The 21622-nt window shown below is 40.9% G+C and overlaps 1 protein-coding gene across 2 annotated transcripts in view; it reads left to right on the top strand.

The window, feature by feature from the left end:
- Positions 1-21622, top strand: part of aff2 (AF4/FMR2 family, member 2) — a 172528-nt gene that overhangs the window by 100772 nt on the left and 50134 nt on the right. For both annotated transcript variants that reach the window (XM_086023915.1, XM_086023914.1), the window contains exons 5-9: positions 3348-3392; positions 9186-9272; positions 10393-10429; positions 11840-11900; positions 14289-14343. In XM_086023915.1, coding sequence (XP_085880041.1) covers positions 3348-3392; positions 9186-9272; positions 10393-10429; positions 11840-11900; positions 14289-14343 — 285 coding nt within the window. The remainder of the gene's footprint in view (positions 1-3347; positions 3393-9185; positions 9273-10392; positions 10430-11839; positions 11901-14288; positions 14344-21622) is intronic.

Below are 21622 nucleotides of genomic sequence, written 5' to 3'. Positions count from 1 at the left end.
ATCTGAGCAGCTATTTCAGACAGAAAAGGATTTCTGCCTCAGTAATTGCCTTGGTTATATTTTCCACCCAACTCACTTCTTTCTCTTTTTTTTTTGTTCATGTCATTCTTAGTTTCACCGCTTCTCCTCCAGCAGAGACTTCATTTCTGTTTTGTTTTGTTTTGAACATTTTCTTAATTTCTGGATTATACTACACCCATTTCTCATGGCTCAACATGACAAACACACTCATAAACACACTGCAACAGTCACATAACCATTCAAATGTATTGCAGCTGGTTGCTATTCACAGAGCCTGGAGGCTGTTGTGTGAGTGTTGTGGCCTTTATTACAATACATTCAGCATGCCATCCAGTCTGAAGGTGCATGTAGCCAAGTGGAAAAAAAAAAAGACCAAACACTCGTAGCCGTAGTAACGTACTCCTGTGACAAATGTACAGATGGAAAACATGAGCAGTTTCATTTGTGATATGTGTTTTACACTGTAAGGGCCCTATTTCCCTTCCCAGCGCAAATGTAACGCAAAGGGGAATCTAACTATGCGCATGGGTGGATTTTTTTTTTTTCTTTTGATATTTTCATAGACGCGCAAAGGTAAAAATGAGCATTTGCACAGTTGTGGGAGTGAACACAGTGAAACAGACTTGTTTCCCGGCCAATCAAAGTGGCTCTTCTCATTCCCTTTAAAGTCAGCACAGGTGGCCGAAAGCATAACAGACGTTTGTAAGGAGCTGCAAGAAGATCTCCACTTGCGGATGAAGTGGGCACTTCACTTGGAGACAGCCTTCCACACCCTATTGTGCATCCGTGTGTGAAAACTAATCCCCCCCCCCCCCCCCTCCCATGCCTCACCCATAGCTGTGCCAGGGTGGTGATTTTAAAAATAGATTTATTCATATGATAATTATGCTTTCGATCTTCGATCGATACTTAAAATTGAGGACTCCGGATCGGAATATCGATATTTTGGTCTCGATACGCCCATCCCTACTTGAAGGCAGTCAGGTCGGCCGTCCCTGCAGATGAGGTGTCCCTTATTTATTTTTCAGGGAGCACCCTAAACATGTTGTGTCAGCAGAGCACAGAATACAGTATGTCTGCCTGCACCTCGATCAGATCCACCATGGCACCACTTAGTCCACAACGTAGACCTGCTTCCAGCTGTTTGGTTTTGCAGGGTTAGAAAATGTAACATCGATAGCCATGATGGGCAGTATGCTAGTAGGCGTGATTCTATTTTTTGTCTAAATGGCACTGGTTGGCTTTTGTGCTTGAACTCAACAAATGTAATAATCTTCTGAGCTCCCTCTGTGTTCTGCTCTGCTTGCAGCTTTGTAGCATGCTGGTGGGTTGCTCGGTTTGCATACACTACTTAAAAAAATAATAATTCTCTGCTAACCGAGAATAAATTGATTGATATTAAATTGAAGAGTCATGTGAGTCAAATCCTGCCATGATGCCATTAGCCAATGGCCCATCATCACTAACAGGCAGGATTACCATAATTGCATCTATTGGGAGAATACACTGTTTTTATACTTGGAAATTGATGAGGAAGCCATAAGCCAAACAGGGAAGTTGTTAACACAAAGGCTCCTAGTAAATGGACCCCATGTCATAGTAAAAAACACGCAAGAATATACAGTGGTGATATTTCCTTGATTGAACCTTTTTGACTTTAATAATCTTCTTTAGTTAAACTCTTAATTGTGGTATTGTGTTAGCATAATGCTGCTTTTATGAATGACTTATAAATGGTCCCTTAACAAAGAATGCAACAATCTTCATAAACATTTATTTGTTTTCAGATGTGCAGAGAGGAGTGACATACTGCTTGCTAATTAGTGAGCCTGTCACGCTATATCGCTTCAGTTTAGCCTGGTTGCCCATTGCGACGAATGGTTGTATGTTATCATTTAAGGAGTTGCAAAACATTTTTTTTTCACTTTTAATGGTCAAGTCCTTTTTTGTTACATAGCATATGCCAGTGTCCCTTGTAGTTTTATTAGCTGTAATCCGGGATGAGGATGATGTCATCGTCATTATTGTGGGCACTAAATGTTTCCTGATGCTCGTGTTGGTGCAGTTAGTGATGTTGTGCGACCGAGGTTATGGTTATGGAGGGATTTGCTCTCCTCTCCTCCAGCTGCTCCTTTATCCCTCACTCCTTTTTTTTTTTTTTTATTGAGCCTGTCAGGGAGAACCAAGCCAGGAACTAGTCCATCACACTGTTTTATTTTGTTTTCAAATGCTTTTTGGAAACACTCATTTGGCAGTGGCATTTATACTTGTGTGGGGCACATTTAGCTAACAATGCAGTGTGCGTATCCAGCAGAGACAATAATGATTTGTTTCGAATAATGGAAGAAGCACAACATGGACTTTGGCTGAACTGACACAGCAAAGAGCAGCTGCTCCAAGAAAGCCATTTGTTTGGCTTATGCTTTCATTTTTAGAGGAGACGTTTCATTGTTTACTTGGATTTTGTTTCGACCGTAACTAAAACTCAAGCTTGTAGTTAGTTGTGCCACCTTTCCAAATAGATAAATATGCGGTCGTCACTTTGTGGACTGTGCCTGGGCAGTCACATCTTTCTATTGTGGTGTGACAAGACTGCAAAAAAATGTAAAAATATAAACTTCCCAAGCTGTTAGGATTTCATTCTCTTTGCTCAGTGCAAAGGTCCAAAGGATATCTCATCTAAGATTTTGTAAGTAGCCAGGTTCAAAGTTTAAAACTTTAGAAGATTCTATACTATCGATCCATTGTCCTCGATTCGACACGCGAACATGTTTTTTTGTGTGCAAAACACAGGCCACAGTTTTATTTGGATCATGTTTGAAGATTGGCTGTTAATAGTATTTCAAAATGATCACGTTATGTGTTTCTTTCTCATACATTCAATATAAGCTTCATTTCAGTTTAATTTGAGTGGGAACTGAGGCCTTGCCACCACTGAACTGCTACACCGCCAGAAGCAATTACGGAAAAGACAGCATGAAAACAACCAAGATTTGAGGGAATTGTAATCACCCATGTGAAGTGATTATGAATGACTGAGTTAATCCTAAATAGCATAAACATTAGCGCAGTGTCAAATTGAGCCTAAATCGTGTCGTGGTTCACATTGCTGACCTTTGCAGCAGGTGGGGGATCTCAAGGCTCCAGTGCCTGCCGTGACCTTGTATCAGGTGAAGTGGTATAGAAAATATGGATGAATGGATGTTTGAAGCTGCATTCCTCAACTGAATCCCCTTTTGTTACATGTAACTCAAGCTATGTTTTACTTGCCACTAATGTTTTCTATTAATAGTGACACCTTCTTTGTTTCCATTTAATTTCTGCAGGTCAGCCTTCCAAATGATTCCAGCTGTGTGGAAGAGATCTTGCGGGTATGAGTACAGCACTCCTGCACGCACACACTCACACACACACACACACACACGCGCACAGAGTGATTGCAGTGATCATCAGCTGTTTTAAGTTTGCTCGCAATGTTTTTCTCTCTGGAGGTAGACAGATTGTAGCCAGGAAGGACCGGATGGAGAGAAATGTAATGGCCGTTCTGTTGGCTTCTATTAAGGATAATCGAGCTTCTGCAAAATTGTCCAATTACGTCATGCAGAAATATCTCTTGTTTCCTATCTACAAGTAATACGAATTACATTGGATAACTTCATCACAAACACTCAACACTCTTCTTTATTCTCTGTTTGTTTGGTTGCCTTTTTCCCAAAGTGCGATGAGAGTAGAGTCGTCACTTCAGCAACCAAGACAGTTGCAAGTCGTCAAGAGAGCATATCATATAATGTGATATCAACTTATCGCTCACTTTCCTCTGTCACCCATCGCTGGGATTGTCTTCATCCTCCCTCTCGCGATGCTCTCTTTGTGTGCCTGTTCAACGCTCTCTGCCCTCTGTCACTCACCTCTCCCGCTCACAAATCAATAAGCTGGTCAACAGCCTGTGTGACAGATCTCAAGCTGTGAGCTGCATGAGAAGCCTTATGTCAATAAAATTGGTGCGCTTAAAACTACAGATTGAATTCAATAAATTCAATCTGTAGTTTTGTGCCGTGTCAAGTGGAAAGATCAGCAAGTTCCAAATGTGAAGTGCGGTGCGTTGGAGCATTCAGCTGTTTTCCTTTTTCTTTCTCAACACACCAATAGGTCAGATGGTACACAAACATTATTGGTTTGGGGTTTAATTTCATCCATTTAGTCATTTTCTAAGCACAGCCTAACTAGGGTTGCGGGTGAGCTGGAGCTTATCGCAGATGACTTTGGGGGCGAGGCAGACAGGGTATATCTTGGTCGCCAGCCAATCACATGGAACCTATAGACAAACAACCATACACCGCTAGTTCACACCTACTGGCAGCTTCGAGTCTTCAATTAACCTAACAAACATGTTTTTGGAACGTGGGAGGAAGTCGAACTACTCTAGGAAACCCCACCAAATCACGGTGAGAACATGTGCTACAACTCCATAAAGCCGAGATTCAAATCTACAAACTAACGCGATTCCATGTTCGCCCCATTTCACACTCGTTACGTAAAGTTAACAAGGAAAGCTGCGTAGGTGATATATATTACTGCTCTCGACTTGAGCAGCTCATTATTTGAAAATACAAACAATACAGAGCTGATTTAATATTCAACTCTAACAGCACAAACTATTGACAGTTTATTGTAGATACACCTGTATTGTCAGTCCACAAATAGTTAACACAGAACAAGAGGGAAAAAAATCCAACCTATAACTTGAATTCATCAAGTTTCTCCTGAACTTTTCTCTTTCTTTCTTTCTTTCTTTCTTTCTTTCTTTCTTTCTTTCTTTCTTTCTTAGTCATGTTGTCAATATAACAGCGCACTCTGCAGGGATGTTCTGATGTAAAATGCCGCTTAAGTTTTATGACAAATTCTTTACTCTAAATTGAAAGTTACGCCTTTATGTATGTGGAATATTGATTGCAAGAGACTGAGCAAGATTCACATTTCACTTTTACTGTTTGCACTGTAATTTGTTGACAAACATATTGACAAACTGTGGGAAAGGAAAAGACAGTACTGCATAGAAAAAAACAACAACAAATTAATAAAAATAAAGTAGAAATGTGAAATTGGTACAATCTCTCCTTAGGGAAAATAGCTCTGATAATATTTTAAAAACAGCATAGACCAGCATGGTTTTGTTGTGTTTTCATGCTGGTCATGCTGGCTAGTGTCACCAGCTATGAGCAAGGCAACAAAAGCATGCTGGTCTTGCTGGTGTAGCAGCACTAGATTGCAAACACCCGAACCTTCAGTCACTGGGCAACCAGCTCTACCAATTGAGCCACGGCCACCTAGCAAGACCAACGTGCTGTTGTTGCCCTGCTGGTAGCTAGTAAAATAGTAGCTTTATTTTTTTTCCTTAAAGCAATGTGTTTTAATTTAAATGTACAAGTGTATTGGTGTAATTTTATGTTTTCGTTGCTGTTAGCAAATGAATTGAAATAAAGTATTGAAATAATAATCAGAGGTGGGCATTTCACTGAATTTTTCTAGTCCGACATTCGTCATCCATCAGCGGCCAGGGTACTCGTCAGTCATTCGTCGGTCTGTCATCTTTTGTGACAAACGGAATTGTAATCATCAGTCTGTTAGTCAGTCCGTCATTTAAGTCTGTCAGTTAGTTTGTCAGAAGTCTGTTGGTCTTCGACAAAAAAGACTTCGACTGTCAGTCGGTCCTCGACAAAAAAACAGAAAACGGGTGTCCGCCAGTGCCGGACTAACAGTCCATCGGTGACGGAATGACGGACAGTCACTGATGGACAACGAGTGACGATTACACTGGCGGGTGAAAACTAATTTCCGTCATTCGTCAGTCCGTCATTTTAAAAGTTGTTCCGTCATTTGTCAACCGTCAGTAAAACAGGCGTCCGTCAGTGATGGACTGTCGGACTGGTCTGTCAGTCTGACGGAATGCCCACTTCTGATAATGACAAGCATTTCCGTGATGAGTTGAGGTATTGTCACCGTAAAAGTATAATACACATTTCATGTTCATTCAAGCATGCATGTGCCTCTTAGTTATTCCACTTGGAAATCACCAGAGCTGGGCATTTGACCCTCTTTTGCCTATTCAAACGCGCTGTGGACATGCTTAAAACGCGCCACTAGTACTTACCCAGCTGCGTGTGCTTACTTCCATTGCGAGCCCCGGGGTTGGTTTTGACGTATTGTATAATTATTTGGGTCCAACAGACGACAAGTCTGCAAGCATTCAACAAGTTACTTATTTATTTTCCACACTTTCCCTCCATCACACTTCCCAGCCTTCAAAATAAAAGCATACTAGCAAACCACTTCACAGCAGGTTTGCTACGGTGTATTTCCCGAGCGAGAGAGAGAGAGAGAGGTGAATTAAAGCGAGTTTCGTTAATTTCAATGAGAAAGTCCAGGTGTGTTGCTTGTAGTAGGGAACACGCCAGAAGAAGTGCATGATTGATGTGCCAGCTTCATCCTTGAGTGAAGTGCGCAGCTTAATATACTCGTGGAGACAAGTTGTTTTGAAACAGTTGTTTTCCAAGTCAGTGGGCATCGCTTCAAAAAGACAGCGACAACAATGGATATCGTACCTGCTACAACCATAAAGGGACCGAGATGACTAGACGATGCATTTAAATGTATTTGCGAAAATGATGAGGAAGGGGGAGCGTGGGTGAGTAGCTTCTTTACACACACATATGTGACACCCACGCCGCTGCCAAACTAGTTTGCTTTTCAGCAGCAACGAGCTGCGTGCGTGGTGGGAAACTATGTCATCGTAACAAGTGACATAATGGACTGATCATAGCAGCAACAATTCCTGATGTGTGCGTGGCATACGTTGCAGACCTGTCGCCAACAGCACAATGTGTAGGTCATGTGAATCAATGTGGTAGTTGTCGCTTGGGCCGACGCGGGAGTAGAAAGAAGCCTAAAAAGAAGCCTTTCTCCAAGTAGGCTGAGATGAAATTTGGCCGCCTCGCGACCACATCACACGTATTGAGGGCCGATTAGTGGGCCGGACTAAAATCCACTTCCGGGCATGCTTAGTCCAGCCCTTTTTTCAAATTTGTCAGCCCCCACCCCCCGCCCCAAAAATGGGCATCCGACCGGGCCGGAGGGTCGAACCGGTCTGGCCCCGGGACGGACTGCCCAGCTCTGGAAATCACTTTATTATTTTTCTGTAAATATCCCCTCAGTTATGGTGGTGTGTCACTGGTATTTTACTCTCAACCAAATGAAATAATAGACTAGGGAGTTGTGAGCTGCAAGGTGCATACCCTGGTAGAATATCCAGTGACGACTCTGAAGGCTTTTGGTGTGTGGAACGAATACAGCAGACTTGTTCATGAGACTAGATGACAATAAGACAAAATCACTTTGACATACAGGTCTGTGTGTGCATGAGGGAGAAAGAAAGAGAGAGGGAGGATTTGTGACTCACTGAGGTAATCACTCACATTAACATTTATAGAAGCAAATCCAGATAATTAAAATACACGTACATGCATAATCAGGAGTGCTGTTTGCCAAAACATAGTCATTCTTATAATATGCACGTGTCAAAAACTTGCCTGACAAAGCAATCTACATCACACTGAGGTGATAAGAATCGCAGACGTGTGCTCGACACTCACACGGTGTACATTATGGAGTCCCTCGTTAAATAGATTAAACATTACGGCTCACACACATACGTACTCCGATATAAACATGACTCATCTGATGAGTCATCCACTCCACTGAGGAGATGCTTGAAGATGAATCTGTGACGTCTGTGATTTTGGATAGACCTTTCACATGCTGACATGTGTGTGGCAGATGTGTGCTATGTGTTTGAATCACACTAGAATGAGATAACTACCTCCGAAAACAACAAAAGTTACATTGGTGTTGCTTGAGTAACCATCTAGGTGACTAATAATAGACTTCAAGGACCGTCAGTATTTTTAACTAAAACAGACTAAAACCTTTTTGAATTTTCGTCGACTAAATTTACGAAAACTAGACTAAAACTTTTTGGGGGAGTTTCCGTCAACTAAAACTAGACTAAAACCTTTTTGAGTTTTCATCGACTAAAACTAGACTCAAACTATCACTAATTGGAATGACTAAATGTGACGAAAACTAATAAGCATTTTCGTCCAAAAGACTAAGACTAAATCTAAAATGCCTGCCAAAAACAACACTGACTCTGATAAATATTGCGTTTGTGAAATGAGTTGAGCAGCAAAATCCACCCGTTTTTAGCCAACTGAAAATGACATCACAACTACTCAGGGCTCAGATAATGACGGCTCAGCTTCAGAAAACAGAGCAGCCGTGATTGGTCGTTACCTGGGCCCTGAGCAGTTGTGATGTCATTTTCAGTCGACAGAAGTGACAAAATGGCCGCACCTAGAGATGGCTAAAAACGAGGGGATTAACTCTTATTCTACAAACGCAATATTTATCAGAAAAAAACATGTTTGGGTTGACTTCCTCTTTAAGTTAACACAAAATTTAACTTTGCTCTGTGAGCAGAATTTTCAACATATTGTAAGTTTCAACTTCCTTTACACAGTTGTGTCTTGTAGATTGAATAGAGTTACAAAACTAACACACACGCACACATACAGGAAAACACACAAAGGCATGCATACATCAGATGATTATTCTGTTAACTAATTGAAACTCCCACATATTGAGCCTGGAATTGAACTGAGAGAGACTGCGTGATTAGTAATTAAATCACAACGCTGCGGCAGTGCCGGCGTTTAGCCCTTAATGCAACCAGCTGGAGTCAGCTTTTATTTTGGACACTGAACACTTTGCAGTTAGTTCATGCTCAGATCCCTGAGTATGCTGCCAACTCCCAATCCACTTCTCACTTCATATATATTGTGAGTTATAATACAGTCCAGTCAAATGTGTGTGAGTCTACAAAACCATAAGTGAATGGTACCACTGCTCTTCTGCATCCAAGTGCTTGTACTAATAAATCCCTCACATCGGAATCGCAAACTGTAGTCAGAATTGCTTTCGCACAGTTTGCACCGAATTATAGCTCTTGTTTGTTTGGACTTCCAGAGTAAATTGGATTGTCTGTATTTGTTGAATGCCGTTAATAATAATATGTCTGTGTGTCTGTGTGTGTATGTATTGAAATTTAGGAGATGACTCACTCCTGGCCACCCCCTCTCACAGCCATTCACACTCCTGGAAAAGCTGATCAAACCAAGTTTCCCATTCCAAGCAAGGTTAGTAAGGCTTTGCCTCTTTCACTTTTGCGAGTCAAGACTGAGATGACGGGAACTGAAATGCAAACCATAGTATATGGGAGCAATGCATGCCAACTTAAGTATCCCCAAGATCATACATGAATTAATCATCTTTCCTACATATTGTGAATTGAATCTCAAGTACTAAATTACAATAATAATAATCATAATAATAATAATAATAGTTTTCCAATTCCTGGTCAGTTGCTTTTTGGACATCCCAAAAGGTTGCCCACCCCTGCCTTGGAGTGTACTTGGCATACAAGTAGAGCAGTGATGAACCATCTGGGGAGTGTGCCATGACATCATGTCATCAGGGGTGCTACAAGAAATTATCCAATTTCACTTCACTTGTCCGAACATTATTATTTAGTAATGACAAATATATCTTTGTTCATCTGTCTATGCCAGCGACGTATAGTGACAGGCAGAACAATTAAATTCTCTTCTATGAAATGGCAGAAAGTACAATAAATATGTACATGCACCTGTTGCCTTTTACACAACAGAATAAGTTCATGGCTTCTGTGAGTGTATCTGTTATTTTGTCAAATATACAGGCCCGGATTTCACCTCAAATAAGTCAGTTTGTGAGTAAATTGAGATCAGCATGATTTCATAAACATACGTGTTGGTCACATTTTTGTTTGATTGTATGCCACGATCTGCGACCCTCGTGACGATAAGCGGTTAGGATAATGGATGGATGGATGTATGCCGGGAGATTTTTCTAATGTAAAATGGATTCCCCTGCTCAGTAAAGGTTGGGAAACATTGCAAAGGGCAAAGTCAGGTTAATGGCAAATGTATGTTGTTGCTAGTGTGTGTGCTTGACATGGCAAGGCCACAGGTTTAGCTCTGCTGTGGGGCTGTGTAAATAAATATATAAGATAAATTATAATACACAAGTAGAGTGGAACTATAACTAAAGCTATGCATTTTTTTTGTGGAGAAATAGCTCAAATTATGTAAGTAGGATGTAGCTAGAGCTCAATGAATGTACTGAAATCAATCTAATGCTGTGAAAGTAAAAATGAACGTTCGTGTTGATTCCTTGAACACATTTGCCTCTGCTTACATCTGTTTTCTCTCACCCCAGGAGTCGCAGCATGTGACCTCAAGCTACAGCACCCAGAGTAAGTCTCCCACCATCAAAGCTTCCGTGCTGGCTGCAGAATCATCAACATTCACCGGTATTAATCTGGAAAGGCAGTACCTCCCACGAGACCAAAGAAAATCATTATTTTAGAATGTGCTCTGTTAAACATATCCAAACAGATTGAATCATTGACAGAGGTAGATAGATAGATAGATAGATAGATAGATAGATAGATAGATAGATAGATAGATAGATAGATAGATAGATAGATAGATAGATAGATAGATAGATAGATAGATAGATAGATAGGTTTATTCAATTCTGAATATAGATTTGCTACAAGTAATGTATGAAGGTAAGCGGGTATGTTCCCCTTACGACATTACAAGGACTGTGAGGTCATCAAGGCATTTAGAGTTGCCATTTTGGGAATATTACATTACCATTTCCCAAATAATTGTTTGAGAATTGGAAAGCAACGATTGTCTCCATTACAGGCATGTGCAATATTTACTTTAGGTGGAACTGAAGACTAATTTGCTTCTCTCCTTAATGCAAATCCAAAGAAATCGGACACTTTAATAGAGGGCTGTTGCTCGATTTAACATAATAATCACATCAGAGCGGAAATGAAATGCAAAGTAAGACTCACTACAAGGGCTGTATCAAAAAGTAATGATTGCTCAGTTTTAATTGAGGCTGTAAAGGATGTATTCTTTTAATCGTATCTATTGTAGATAGCAGTGGTGTAAGTGTAAGCAGTGGTGACTGCACTACATCGCATGGGGGGAAACATCTGTCAGTATGATTCAGTGCGGCTCTACAATACTAGAGTCCACTTAAAGCACAGCGATACAGTAGCATTGTTCAGGGCAGATGATAGGAACGAATTTGATTAACCTGTCACCTGTCAGGACCCTCCCTTATCTAAATCAAGGACTCATTTGGAACAAAGGGTTGACACACAAAACAGCAGGTTTGGGTCTGTGAGTCACAACAAAATATGTCTCTGAGGCACAAAAGAAGGGAATTGACTCATGTGGATGCCACAGTCAGCAAAGGAAATGTTTTGTTGTAACCCGGGGGAGCAAAAGCAGCTGGCAAAAGCAATAACCAGGAAGAAGAAGAAATTACACAATAAAGAAAAGAAACACTAGGGAGTCAATTCACTAAGGAAATCAACTGGTGAATCTTTCACTTGTGTTTTTAGGTTAATCTTTGAAAACCATGGCAATTATGGTATTGTGTGTAAAATCAATAGTGCTTGTGATGAACATTATCTGGAACAATTTTTGCTTTCCCTAATTTTTTCACAAAACGCAAAACAAGCATGCACATTAGTGGATCGGCATGTTGTGTATTTTTAAGTCTGGATACTTGTCAAACACATATCAGCAAGCATAACAAACAAACATTGAACGATTATGCTACCTTTATTGTGTGACAGAGCGATGTACTGTATCAGCAAGCAAATCAGCTGTGAAACCACCAACTGCACCACAAAAGTCGTAAGTATGCCTCTATCTCTCTAATCACACACACGCACACACGCCTACACACAAATACACACAATTTCTGACCCCATGTTATGTTTCCCTCAAGGTAAAATTAAGTTTGACTGTTGGATGAAATTCAGTGCTGGTAGGAGAGAGAAAAAAAGATTACGTGGATCAGAGCAGGAAAGTGCAGCTACATTAATTTAATGTGAGCCAGGGGCATATTGCAACATCTCAGGCTGCAGCCCACCACTTTACTCGCATAGCAACACAGCAGGATTCATGGTTGGCTGGGATTGGAAAGGCAGGGATCACTGCTTGTAAATCTGCCACACAGGCATAATGATTTTGTTTTACAAAATTAACGTTACGCTAAATCCACCAAATGTCCAACTTGTGTTTTGGAATAGTAGCAGTATCAGAAGTCTATTAACATTCAGATTGTATGCATGTTAAGGTAGAAAAATTCAATAACTTTCAATCTCCACCAAAAAGACATCATATTAACCCTTTCATGCACAGTGGTCACTACAGTGGACAGCTATTTAAAAGTTGCTTGTAGTCGCCTATATTAATTAATCAAAATTTTTACAAATATTTTAACCCTTTCATGCATTAATTATGATTTGATGTAATTATTTAAAATATAAATATATTTTTTAGATGACTAAATATAGGCGAAAGAAACTTTTAAATAGCTGTCCACTGTAGTGACCACTGTCCATGAAAGGGTTAATATACATATTACAACATGCATTCTTCCTATACAATGCGAAGTCATCATTAACAAATCTATTTTCTTTTTTTTTTCATTTCATTTTCATTTTTATACGCATCTTCTGGTGAGGGGTTAATTTGGCAACCTTTTCCAGTTCATTAAACAGTATACAATATAACATTTGTTAACTGTACAGGCAACACTACAGTTGAAGTATAGCCACTGTCATTTTAAGATATTTAAACATTAAAAGATTCTCTTAAATGGTCTGACAAACGAGAGAGTATTAAAAGTCATGTTACAAATTATACTAGTGTTACACAAGTGTAAAAAGACGTTTACCACTGTAAAACTCAAAATCCTCCCTGTCTCTGATCAATGAATAATAGCTGTCAACATGTGCAAATGTGCCATGTTGGTCGTTTGTGTGCGAGTCATTAGCCGTCACGCTTTCATCAACGGCATTTACGTTAGCATCTGCTTGATGAAATTAATCTGTTCATGTAATAGTTATTTCATCAATTGTGTTGCTTATGTTGTACTGAGCAGCCAGATCCTTTGTCAAAATAAGTTTTGCAAAAAAACACATAAAAAGTAAAACACACTTGTGGGGTTAATCCATTGCAGTAGATAATTACTGAGCTCAAGCGTGACGATGAAATGCCGGTTTGAATTCCAAGATGATTTGACTTCCGAGGCGTACTTTAACAGCCACTTGCCAACTACGGTGTACGATTAAATGCTCTTTCTACATTTGGTTGTTCTTGCTTGCATTTTATTTCCTTCTCCATGTTTCCATCCTTCTGCGATCCCTGCCCTCCACTTCCCCCGTCATTATCATCTCCATCTTACCTCCCTATCTTACGCTAGCCATCCGTGCCTTCTTATGAAATAAAGTATGGCTCCATTTTTCATTCATCCAAATATATCTATCATCGCCTATGTGCTGCACTGCGCCCTTATCTGTGAAGCTTTTCTCATTGCGCTTCACTCATTCACGACTCGCACGGTCCCATCTGAAAACAGCACAACACTGGGGAGTGTTTTTTAGTGGTGAGAGCAGTGAAGAGAGCAGTTCGTGAGGCAGTAAAAATCCCTTTAGGGGATTCTCCTGTCATAACAATAGCAGTGCTATCTTAAAATAACAGTAGCATGCGTGGATGGTTTATACAAAGCAATAAAACATGGGGACTTGCCAATGCACAGCACATAAATACACAATAATTTGCTACCAGGGAGGTCATCTCACACACAAGCACAAGTGCATGTTGTGCATTTAGCGTACATATATTTATTTGACTGCAAATGGAGGGTAAAAGCAACTTCTCCTGATTAGAAGTTGAATTTGGCCTCAGTGGGCTCTCTCCGCTCAGCACACCCTCTTGTTACCAAAGAATTCTTGGCAGCAGGTCAGCACTTGTCAACACAGAACGTTTCCAGGTGAAAAAACAATCTGGCTTCTCTCTCCAAACTCAACATCTGGTTGCTTTTCTGCGCCGCCATTCCTCATCCACGTTCCCTTCCTCATTCCCTAACATAAGTCAGCGCTACTATGCCTATGTAATTAATCCATTTGCCAGGACAGCACTTTAAAGGGAATGGCAGCCGACGGTGCGCTGTATTTAATCTAATTTCAAGCAGATGTTGAGCTCAATTAAACATGTTATTTTGTATTTGTGCAGAATGCTGGAGGATGACCTAAAGATCAGCAGTGATGAGGAAGAGGCCGAGCAACAGGTGGGTTGCCTCTCGTCTGCAGTCTATCCATTTATCAGCACTATCCGTCACCTTGGCCTGCCACCATTTGCCTTTCATTCAATTACAACCACTTCTTCTTTGGACTGATTTGTTCATCAGTCTCAACATCTGTTTAATTAGTTGAACTGAAAGCATTCATCCACAATTAATTTTCATTTCCTTTCTCCTGTCATCAGTTGAACCATGCATACCTTTGCAATCAGCTTTTTTAATTCGCTAACATTTATGAGTATTGGCCGTGCAGTGTCAAGTATTCCCTGGGATTTTTGTCCTTTCATCCAGAGGGCACTGATGTTGAACAAGAGGGCCCCGGCTCACTGTCTGTGTTCCAAAGAGTTTTAATGGGGTTGAGGCTCTCAGAATCTTCCACAGCAGTCATCCTAGAACAGAAAAGTATCTTTTGCTAAATGGTTACCACATACATAGAGGCATTGATTTGGATATATATATATATATATATATATATATATATATATATATATATATATATATATATATATATATATATATATATATATATATATGTATTTATAAAGATGAATACAAGGCTCAGGCCCTTCTGCGTGAGGTCTGTATTATCTCCCTTTGCTTGTGTAGGTTTTCTCACATGCCGTGTTCGATTTCGTCTAATTTTTAGGATTTTGTGCATTCATTCAAAAATAACTTACTGAAAAAAGAGGAGCTCACTCTCCACTAATCACAGTCTTTGTGCACTCATGATGCCAGTGGTGGGTCAGACCACTGCCCCTCTCCACTCATATCAGTACTTGTCAAAGAGTCCATGAACTGATAATGAAAATATACCAATTCCTCTCATTCTGTTGGACCGTCTCTCTGATTGAATAATTATGGGATGATTGAGACTATAATTATAAATGCTGGCAGGTTGTAGCCTATTTAGTGGTTTTAGTTTTTGTAATCAGGTTGAAAGTGGAATCCTTTAATTATACAACTGTTGCGAGTGGCTTCCATAATCATGTCATCTATATATGCTTGATTACAGTGGAGCTCAAGTGCACTTAAGGAGTCTTGCCCCAAGTTTTAATGTGCATTCTTGCACCACGTTTGTTAAAATGGTTCTGGTCGATGCATAACTCAGGAGGTTGCACGCTACACATTTTATCAGGGTGTGAGCCAGACCATGTTGTTGGGAAGATTGAATGGTATTTTTATTTTCAGAACTAGAGGTGCTTGATATATCTCCTCCCACTTGGCGTCTTCACATATAACCCACAGACATTATATGCAAATCATTTCCTGGCTCACCCTGAGAAATAAAGTGAATATCTCCAAAGTTGTTGAACTATTGCTTTTAGCCTCCAGCATGCCAGTGCAAGATGGATATGGAAAGAATAAACAGGATGGAAAGTAAAAAGAGGACTGGAGAGACAAAGACGGAGCAGACATACTGATAACAGTGCAGACAGGAGAAGATGAAGAGAGGGAAGGATGCTAAGATGCAAGAGAGAGGCTGACATGAATCCAATGGCATTTTTCTGTGCATGCCGTTAATAGGCTTATAGCAAATGAGTGCATGCTGTATTATCAAGCTTTTATAGCCTCAAGTAAAGCACAACACACACATACATTCATAATAATACACAGATGCTTGTGTGTTGTGCAAATGTTGGCAGCCTCTCACACACAGACACACTGTCATTAGTATTCTGTGGCGCGGCACTGCGAGGGCAGCAGAGGAGTATGATGAATATGTTTTTGCACTGAGCAAAGACACGAAGGAGGGCAGGGAATTGAAAGGAGGAGCAGAGGAAAGAGGGCTTGATAGAGGGAAAGGAGAGGAAGCACGAGAGAGCGAGAGAGAAAGGGAGAGAAGAAGAGAGATGTTCCTGGTGACTTTAAAAGCTGAAAGAAAAACACCAACCCAATTACCACTGCACGAATGTCCTTTGTCTCTAGCTCCCTGCACATTTCTCTCTGTGATGACAGATCACCTTGGTAAAGCAAGGTCACACTAAAACGCTCTGGCTTTCTATAAAAGCTGAATTGCAGCTGGTAAAATTGTCCACAACTTGGGCAAAGTCTTCTTCAAATCTGACCTATGCAAAAATAATTAAGACATTCTGAAAACTGCATCATGCCAACAAAGGGTTGTATTGTTTTGTTTAATCTGATGGGGTGGGGTGGGGGTGTGTCCCTTGTGTTGATTAACCCTTTTCAGTCCATTGTTTTGGTTGTATGGCTCACATGAACTGTTGGTACCCTTATTGCCATCTCTGTCCGTCAACTTACAGTGTTACTGACAGGAGCAGCAATAAAGATAATGTTGAAAATAGTGAGAAACTAGTCTGCTACCAAGCAAGCACATATTCCCTAGTAGCATTGACTATTTGGTAACACTATTTTGCAGACCTAACATTTAAAATGTGTAATATTCCCTTTATTGCCCTTCATGTACTCATCTGTTGCTACAAGAACCATCACCTTAACAAAATCAGCTTAAAAAAATACTACGTTGACTTGGACTAACTCGCCAATAGTAGTGCCATGGTTCACACAGTTTATTTTCATGTGACTGCTGTGGGATCAATTCTCTCCTCAATGACCCATTCACAGTCACCCTGTGATTGAGTGGCATCCAGTGCAGGATGTGGTCTACCTTTGGCCCTGAGTCAGATGGGAGGGCCTCAGCTCTTGCCGTAACCCTTTACAGGATATGTGGTATAGAAATGGATGGTATAGACTGGAAAGAAAATAGGCCCTAACCACCGATTTTTGTGCTACACAATTTTAGTGGACTAGCTTGGAAAATGTTCTTAGGTTGTGTCAACCAAGGGGTCAGTACTGGTGTTACTGTTAATAGCAAAGGTTCATGCAAACTAAAATACGGTTTGTTTGTTTGAAAGTATATTGTAGTCATTTTCTTTCGAAGAAAAAATGTTTATGTTGGATTTATACTTACCACAATGGCTTCAAAACAAATTATACTTCTCAATAGGTAGAAGTTGAACAAAATCTAATTATTCTAATAACACTCTATGTACCAATGTCACTCAAAGTAAACACGTTACAACAGCTAATGACAGACTTGCACCTTCAGAAGGATTTTGGAATGGAGATGAGTGCCTCTATAATTGACCTTGAAGGAGAAATAACTTGTAACAGATGGTCGAAACGAATTTGAGGGTCAGTCAGCTCATACTACAGCAAACATGAGTAATGTCTCGAAAGGCCTCAAGCAATGAGTTCCTTGGGTTGAAGTGCAAATAGCCTGTGAAAGTGACTTGTTGGGCCTCCAAGCAGGTTTGTAAATACATTAATCCTCCATATCTTGTTAGACAGAAAAGAAAAATCTACTACTCCTGACTACTGTCACTAAAGTCTGGGGCCAAGGCCAACACTAGCTTTCACTTTTGAGTGCCTTTTTCACGCTAATTATCTTGACAAAAGGATGATGTGGGACAATAATTAGCCATCTAATTTTCAGAGAAGCGGATCGCTGAATTTTTGCTATGCAGTCTTTTGATTTAATTCTATGTGAGGTATACTTTGTATTTTCTGGAAAAATGCACGTGTGGTTGATGTTATCGTATTTCATTCATTAATATGACAACAGCACGCATCAAACCCTCTGAATCAATGTACAGAAGAATCACTCTCTCTAACTGCGGCACAGCCCAGGGCGTAGTGAAGTGGTGGCTTTGGTGGGTGAGATCTCTATAATCTCCTGTGCAGGTCTGTTTGCAGTTCGTTCTGAATTTTATGAATTTTCTTTTGTTTCTTTTTCCGCTACGTCAAGGACTATGCTTCACATTTATAGGGAGTGAGAGGAGCCACCTCGACAGGCAGCGAATCAATTCGGCTGTATTCACTCCCACGTGCAGTTTTTTTTAACAATACCAAGCCCTAGTCATATTATATTCAGCAAAGTATTATATTCTTTATAATGTCATCTTCCAAACCGCTTATCCTATATAGGGTCAAGGGGAGTTGCTGGAGCCTATCCCAGCCGTCAATGGGCGAAGGCAGACTACACCCCGAACTGGTCGCCAGCCAGTCGCAGGGCACATATTCTTTATAATATTCTTTATATTTCTGGCAGCCTTCTGTGGTGGCACAAAAAAAAAAAAAATGTCCCAAAAAAAAGACACTTTGCGCTCTATTTTCATGGTCAGTGCAAGTGTAGCACAAACCTCACAATTTGATTTGCTATTGATTTAAATTATTTGATGTTGAGTCAGTACATAGTAGAATTACATACCTGAGGCTTGGGGGCGTGTGGGTCCTACACAAGGTCTTAGCTGTTCTCAGTACTATGATCCTTTGGACCGAGATGTTGGATGTTGTTCCTGGTATCTGCTGGAGCCATCCAGGCAACTCGATTACTGCCCGAGTGCCCGTGTCACTACATCTATCAGGACTGCTGTATTCAGATGTTTATCCACCACCACTTTATCAGGTTGTTTGACCACCATCAGTCCGTCTGTTTGGATCTGGATCTTGGCCTGTTGGTTCTCAAACACCTTGGGTGATGTCTGCCATCTTGATTCATGATTCTAGAACCTCCAGTTCATATTCAGTACAGATTGTCTAGTACACTATTCCTACTCCCTGCTTGTGCCGCTTAATGTACAGCTTGCTAGCCAGTGTCTTATACCCAGCTGTGATGTGCTGCAGTGTCATTGGTGCTATTGATCTTGTGTTTCGGGCCTGTACTTGTGCGACCATGATTAGTGCCTCCGTAGTGTCTTCAGTCCAGCCTTTCCAACCTCCGGTATGTTTTCTCAATGTCAGCCCATTTTTCAATTAGTTTGCAGTACACGTCATGCAGAAACTTGTCTTTCCGTGACAGCCCATCTGGCTCCTTCACCTTACTAGGCTTTTGTTACATGAAGCATTCACTAAAGGGGTCATCCGTAGGGGCCATCGTCTTGATGTAGGGAGGCCTGTTGTTTCCTTCTAAGTAGTGCCCGTGATGTTCACTAGTCCCCTCTTTCCACGTTGTGTACAGCCTCGGGATGCTGGACTTGGGGTGGAACGCTCCATGCAAGGAGCTTTCTTGTTTTGTTACAGTGGCTTGCAAGTCTTGTGGCCACGGTACACTGTAATAAAATTGTGAGTGATATTTATTTGAAAAAATCGAGTGAAGGTTTTTTTCACTAAGAAATACAACATAAATTTTACAAGAAGACTTTATGAGTAAATGATATAGTTTATTAAATTAACAAAAGGTACTCAAGGAGCAAGGGAATGCATTTTTTTCTCATAGCATATTTCATGCAGAAGGCAACAGAGGATCAAACACACACCCTCCAGGTTGGGAGATGGTCACTCTACTCCTGAGCCATGCTGGAGTCTGCCAATATACTGTGTGCCAATATATTGCTGGTGTCTCCAAAAGGAGACCAACAATGGAGATGAAATGTGCTATCGAAATAAAAAAACCTTACCTTGAGTGAAATGTAATAAACAAGGGGTCTTCAACCCTGTTCCTTGAGTTCCGCTGTCCTCACCCTGCTGCAACACATCTGATTCAAATGATCAGATAAGTAAGGTCTGCAGAAGCTGGATAATTAAACTGATCATTTGAATCAGGTGTGTTGCAGCAAGGAGAGATGGAAAACAGGTAGGACAGCAGAACGCAAGGAACAGGATTGAAGACCCCTGTAATAAACTGTGAAAATGTACTAAGAAAAACTCTTCTATTAAAATGTACTTAGAATTTCTGAGTGAAAAAAACTATCACAAGGTTTTTTCAAGTACATAAATATCACTCCTAGTTTTTTACAGTGTATTATGCCAGCGGGGTATCAGTAGGACAAAGGTGTAAATGGATGAAAGAGGACCTTATCCTTAATGTTCAGCTGACTATTCCGGATCTGCCTCACCCTCTTTAGGTGTTTGGTGGTGGCTGCCCTATGAGCTGCCTCCTTGCGGTTGCTATTTTGCCTGTGGAATTCCAAGGTATTTGGAGATGTCCTACACATGTGCAATGCTGCCTTCAGGTAGTTCAATCCCTTCAATTGTGATCATTTTCTCTCATCATCCACTCACACTTATATGGTCTGAATTACATTCCGATGTCATTGTCTTATATTCTTGTGAGGTGAATCAGGGAGTCATTATCACACTTGTTCTTAGCATACAGCTTGATGTCATCCATGAGGTGGAGGTGTCTGATCATTGTTCCACTTCTGAACCGATACCCAAAGCCACTCTTGGCGGCGGTCTGACTAAGGGGATTCAGGCCTAGCATCTCATTGGCATATAGTGCGTTTCAGTGCTGGGCATTTTCCAAAAATGTCACGGTCCATTTATCGTCTTCTGCCTGCAGCCAGGGTACCCTTTCGCCGCTTGTCTATTCACCTTTTTGTCTGGCCGGAACAAATAGTAATCGCCTATAGTCCGGTGCACCTATCATTTTAAATGACCCCCCCCCTCCCCTCTGCTGAGCGATATTTAAAACAAAAGACTCACCATGGCATGGAAGCCTCACCGTGACTATATGCGTCTCCTTTTCGGATCCTGAAGCCTCGGCCAACGGGAAACGGAAACCTCGCTGCGGGCATTGAAGCCTCACCGTGAAAATAGACATTGACATACATGGGAAAAATGGGCTTGTGACTACGCTTACTCCGTTTATATTTTTTAAGATTCCCGTCTATCGTTTATCACCTAAAAAATGAGCATCCGTCATAGGCGGAATGCTAAGCTGTGCTACGTTTTATGGTCACCTGTGCAACCGGCTTTGAGTTAGCCTCAAAAGTTGCCTTCCACAGCCTCATTGAGTTATGTTATGAAGCTTATTTATGATCCAGTTGATGTTATACAGTTCTAGGCAGTCCAGTATCCATGTATGCGCTGTCATTTCATAGGCTTTCTTGTAGTCAATCCAGATATTGTACAGGTTATTATATTGCTTCTGGTTTTACAGTCTTGGTCAATTGCACTATCGACCAGTCACTAGTGTTTGGCTCCCCTGGTGTTATTACCAATGTCCATCTGTGTTCGTCTCATGTATTGATACATATACTTACTCATTTTGGTCACGATCATACCTGATAATTTTGATGGTGTCATTCCCTTCTGGAGGTCTTTCAAGATGAGGACTGTCCAACCTTGGGTTAGTCATTCTGGGAGGGTCCCCGATGTTAGCTGTAGAGATGGGCACTTTACCCTTTTATGCCAGTCTGTCCGCTGTCCGTGATGTAAATACCCTTCCGTCCTTGTCCCTCCGTGCTTATCCATAACAATATTTGTCCTCCGACCCCGTCCATCCTTGTCCTTTTAAAGACCTTCT

The sequence above is a fragment of the Filicampus tigris genome, chromosome 2, assembly GCF_054856515.1.
Source record: "Filicampus tigris isolate MCC_2025a chromosome 2, RoL_Ftig_1.0, whole genome shotgun sequence".
Taxonomy (NCBI): domain Eukaryota; kingdom Metazoa; phylum Chordata; class Actinopteri; order Syngnathiformes; family Syngnathidae; genus Filicampus; species Filicampus tigris.
This window is presented reverse-complemented; position numbering and strand designations above follow the sequence as displayed.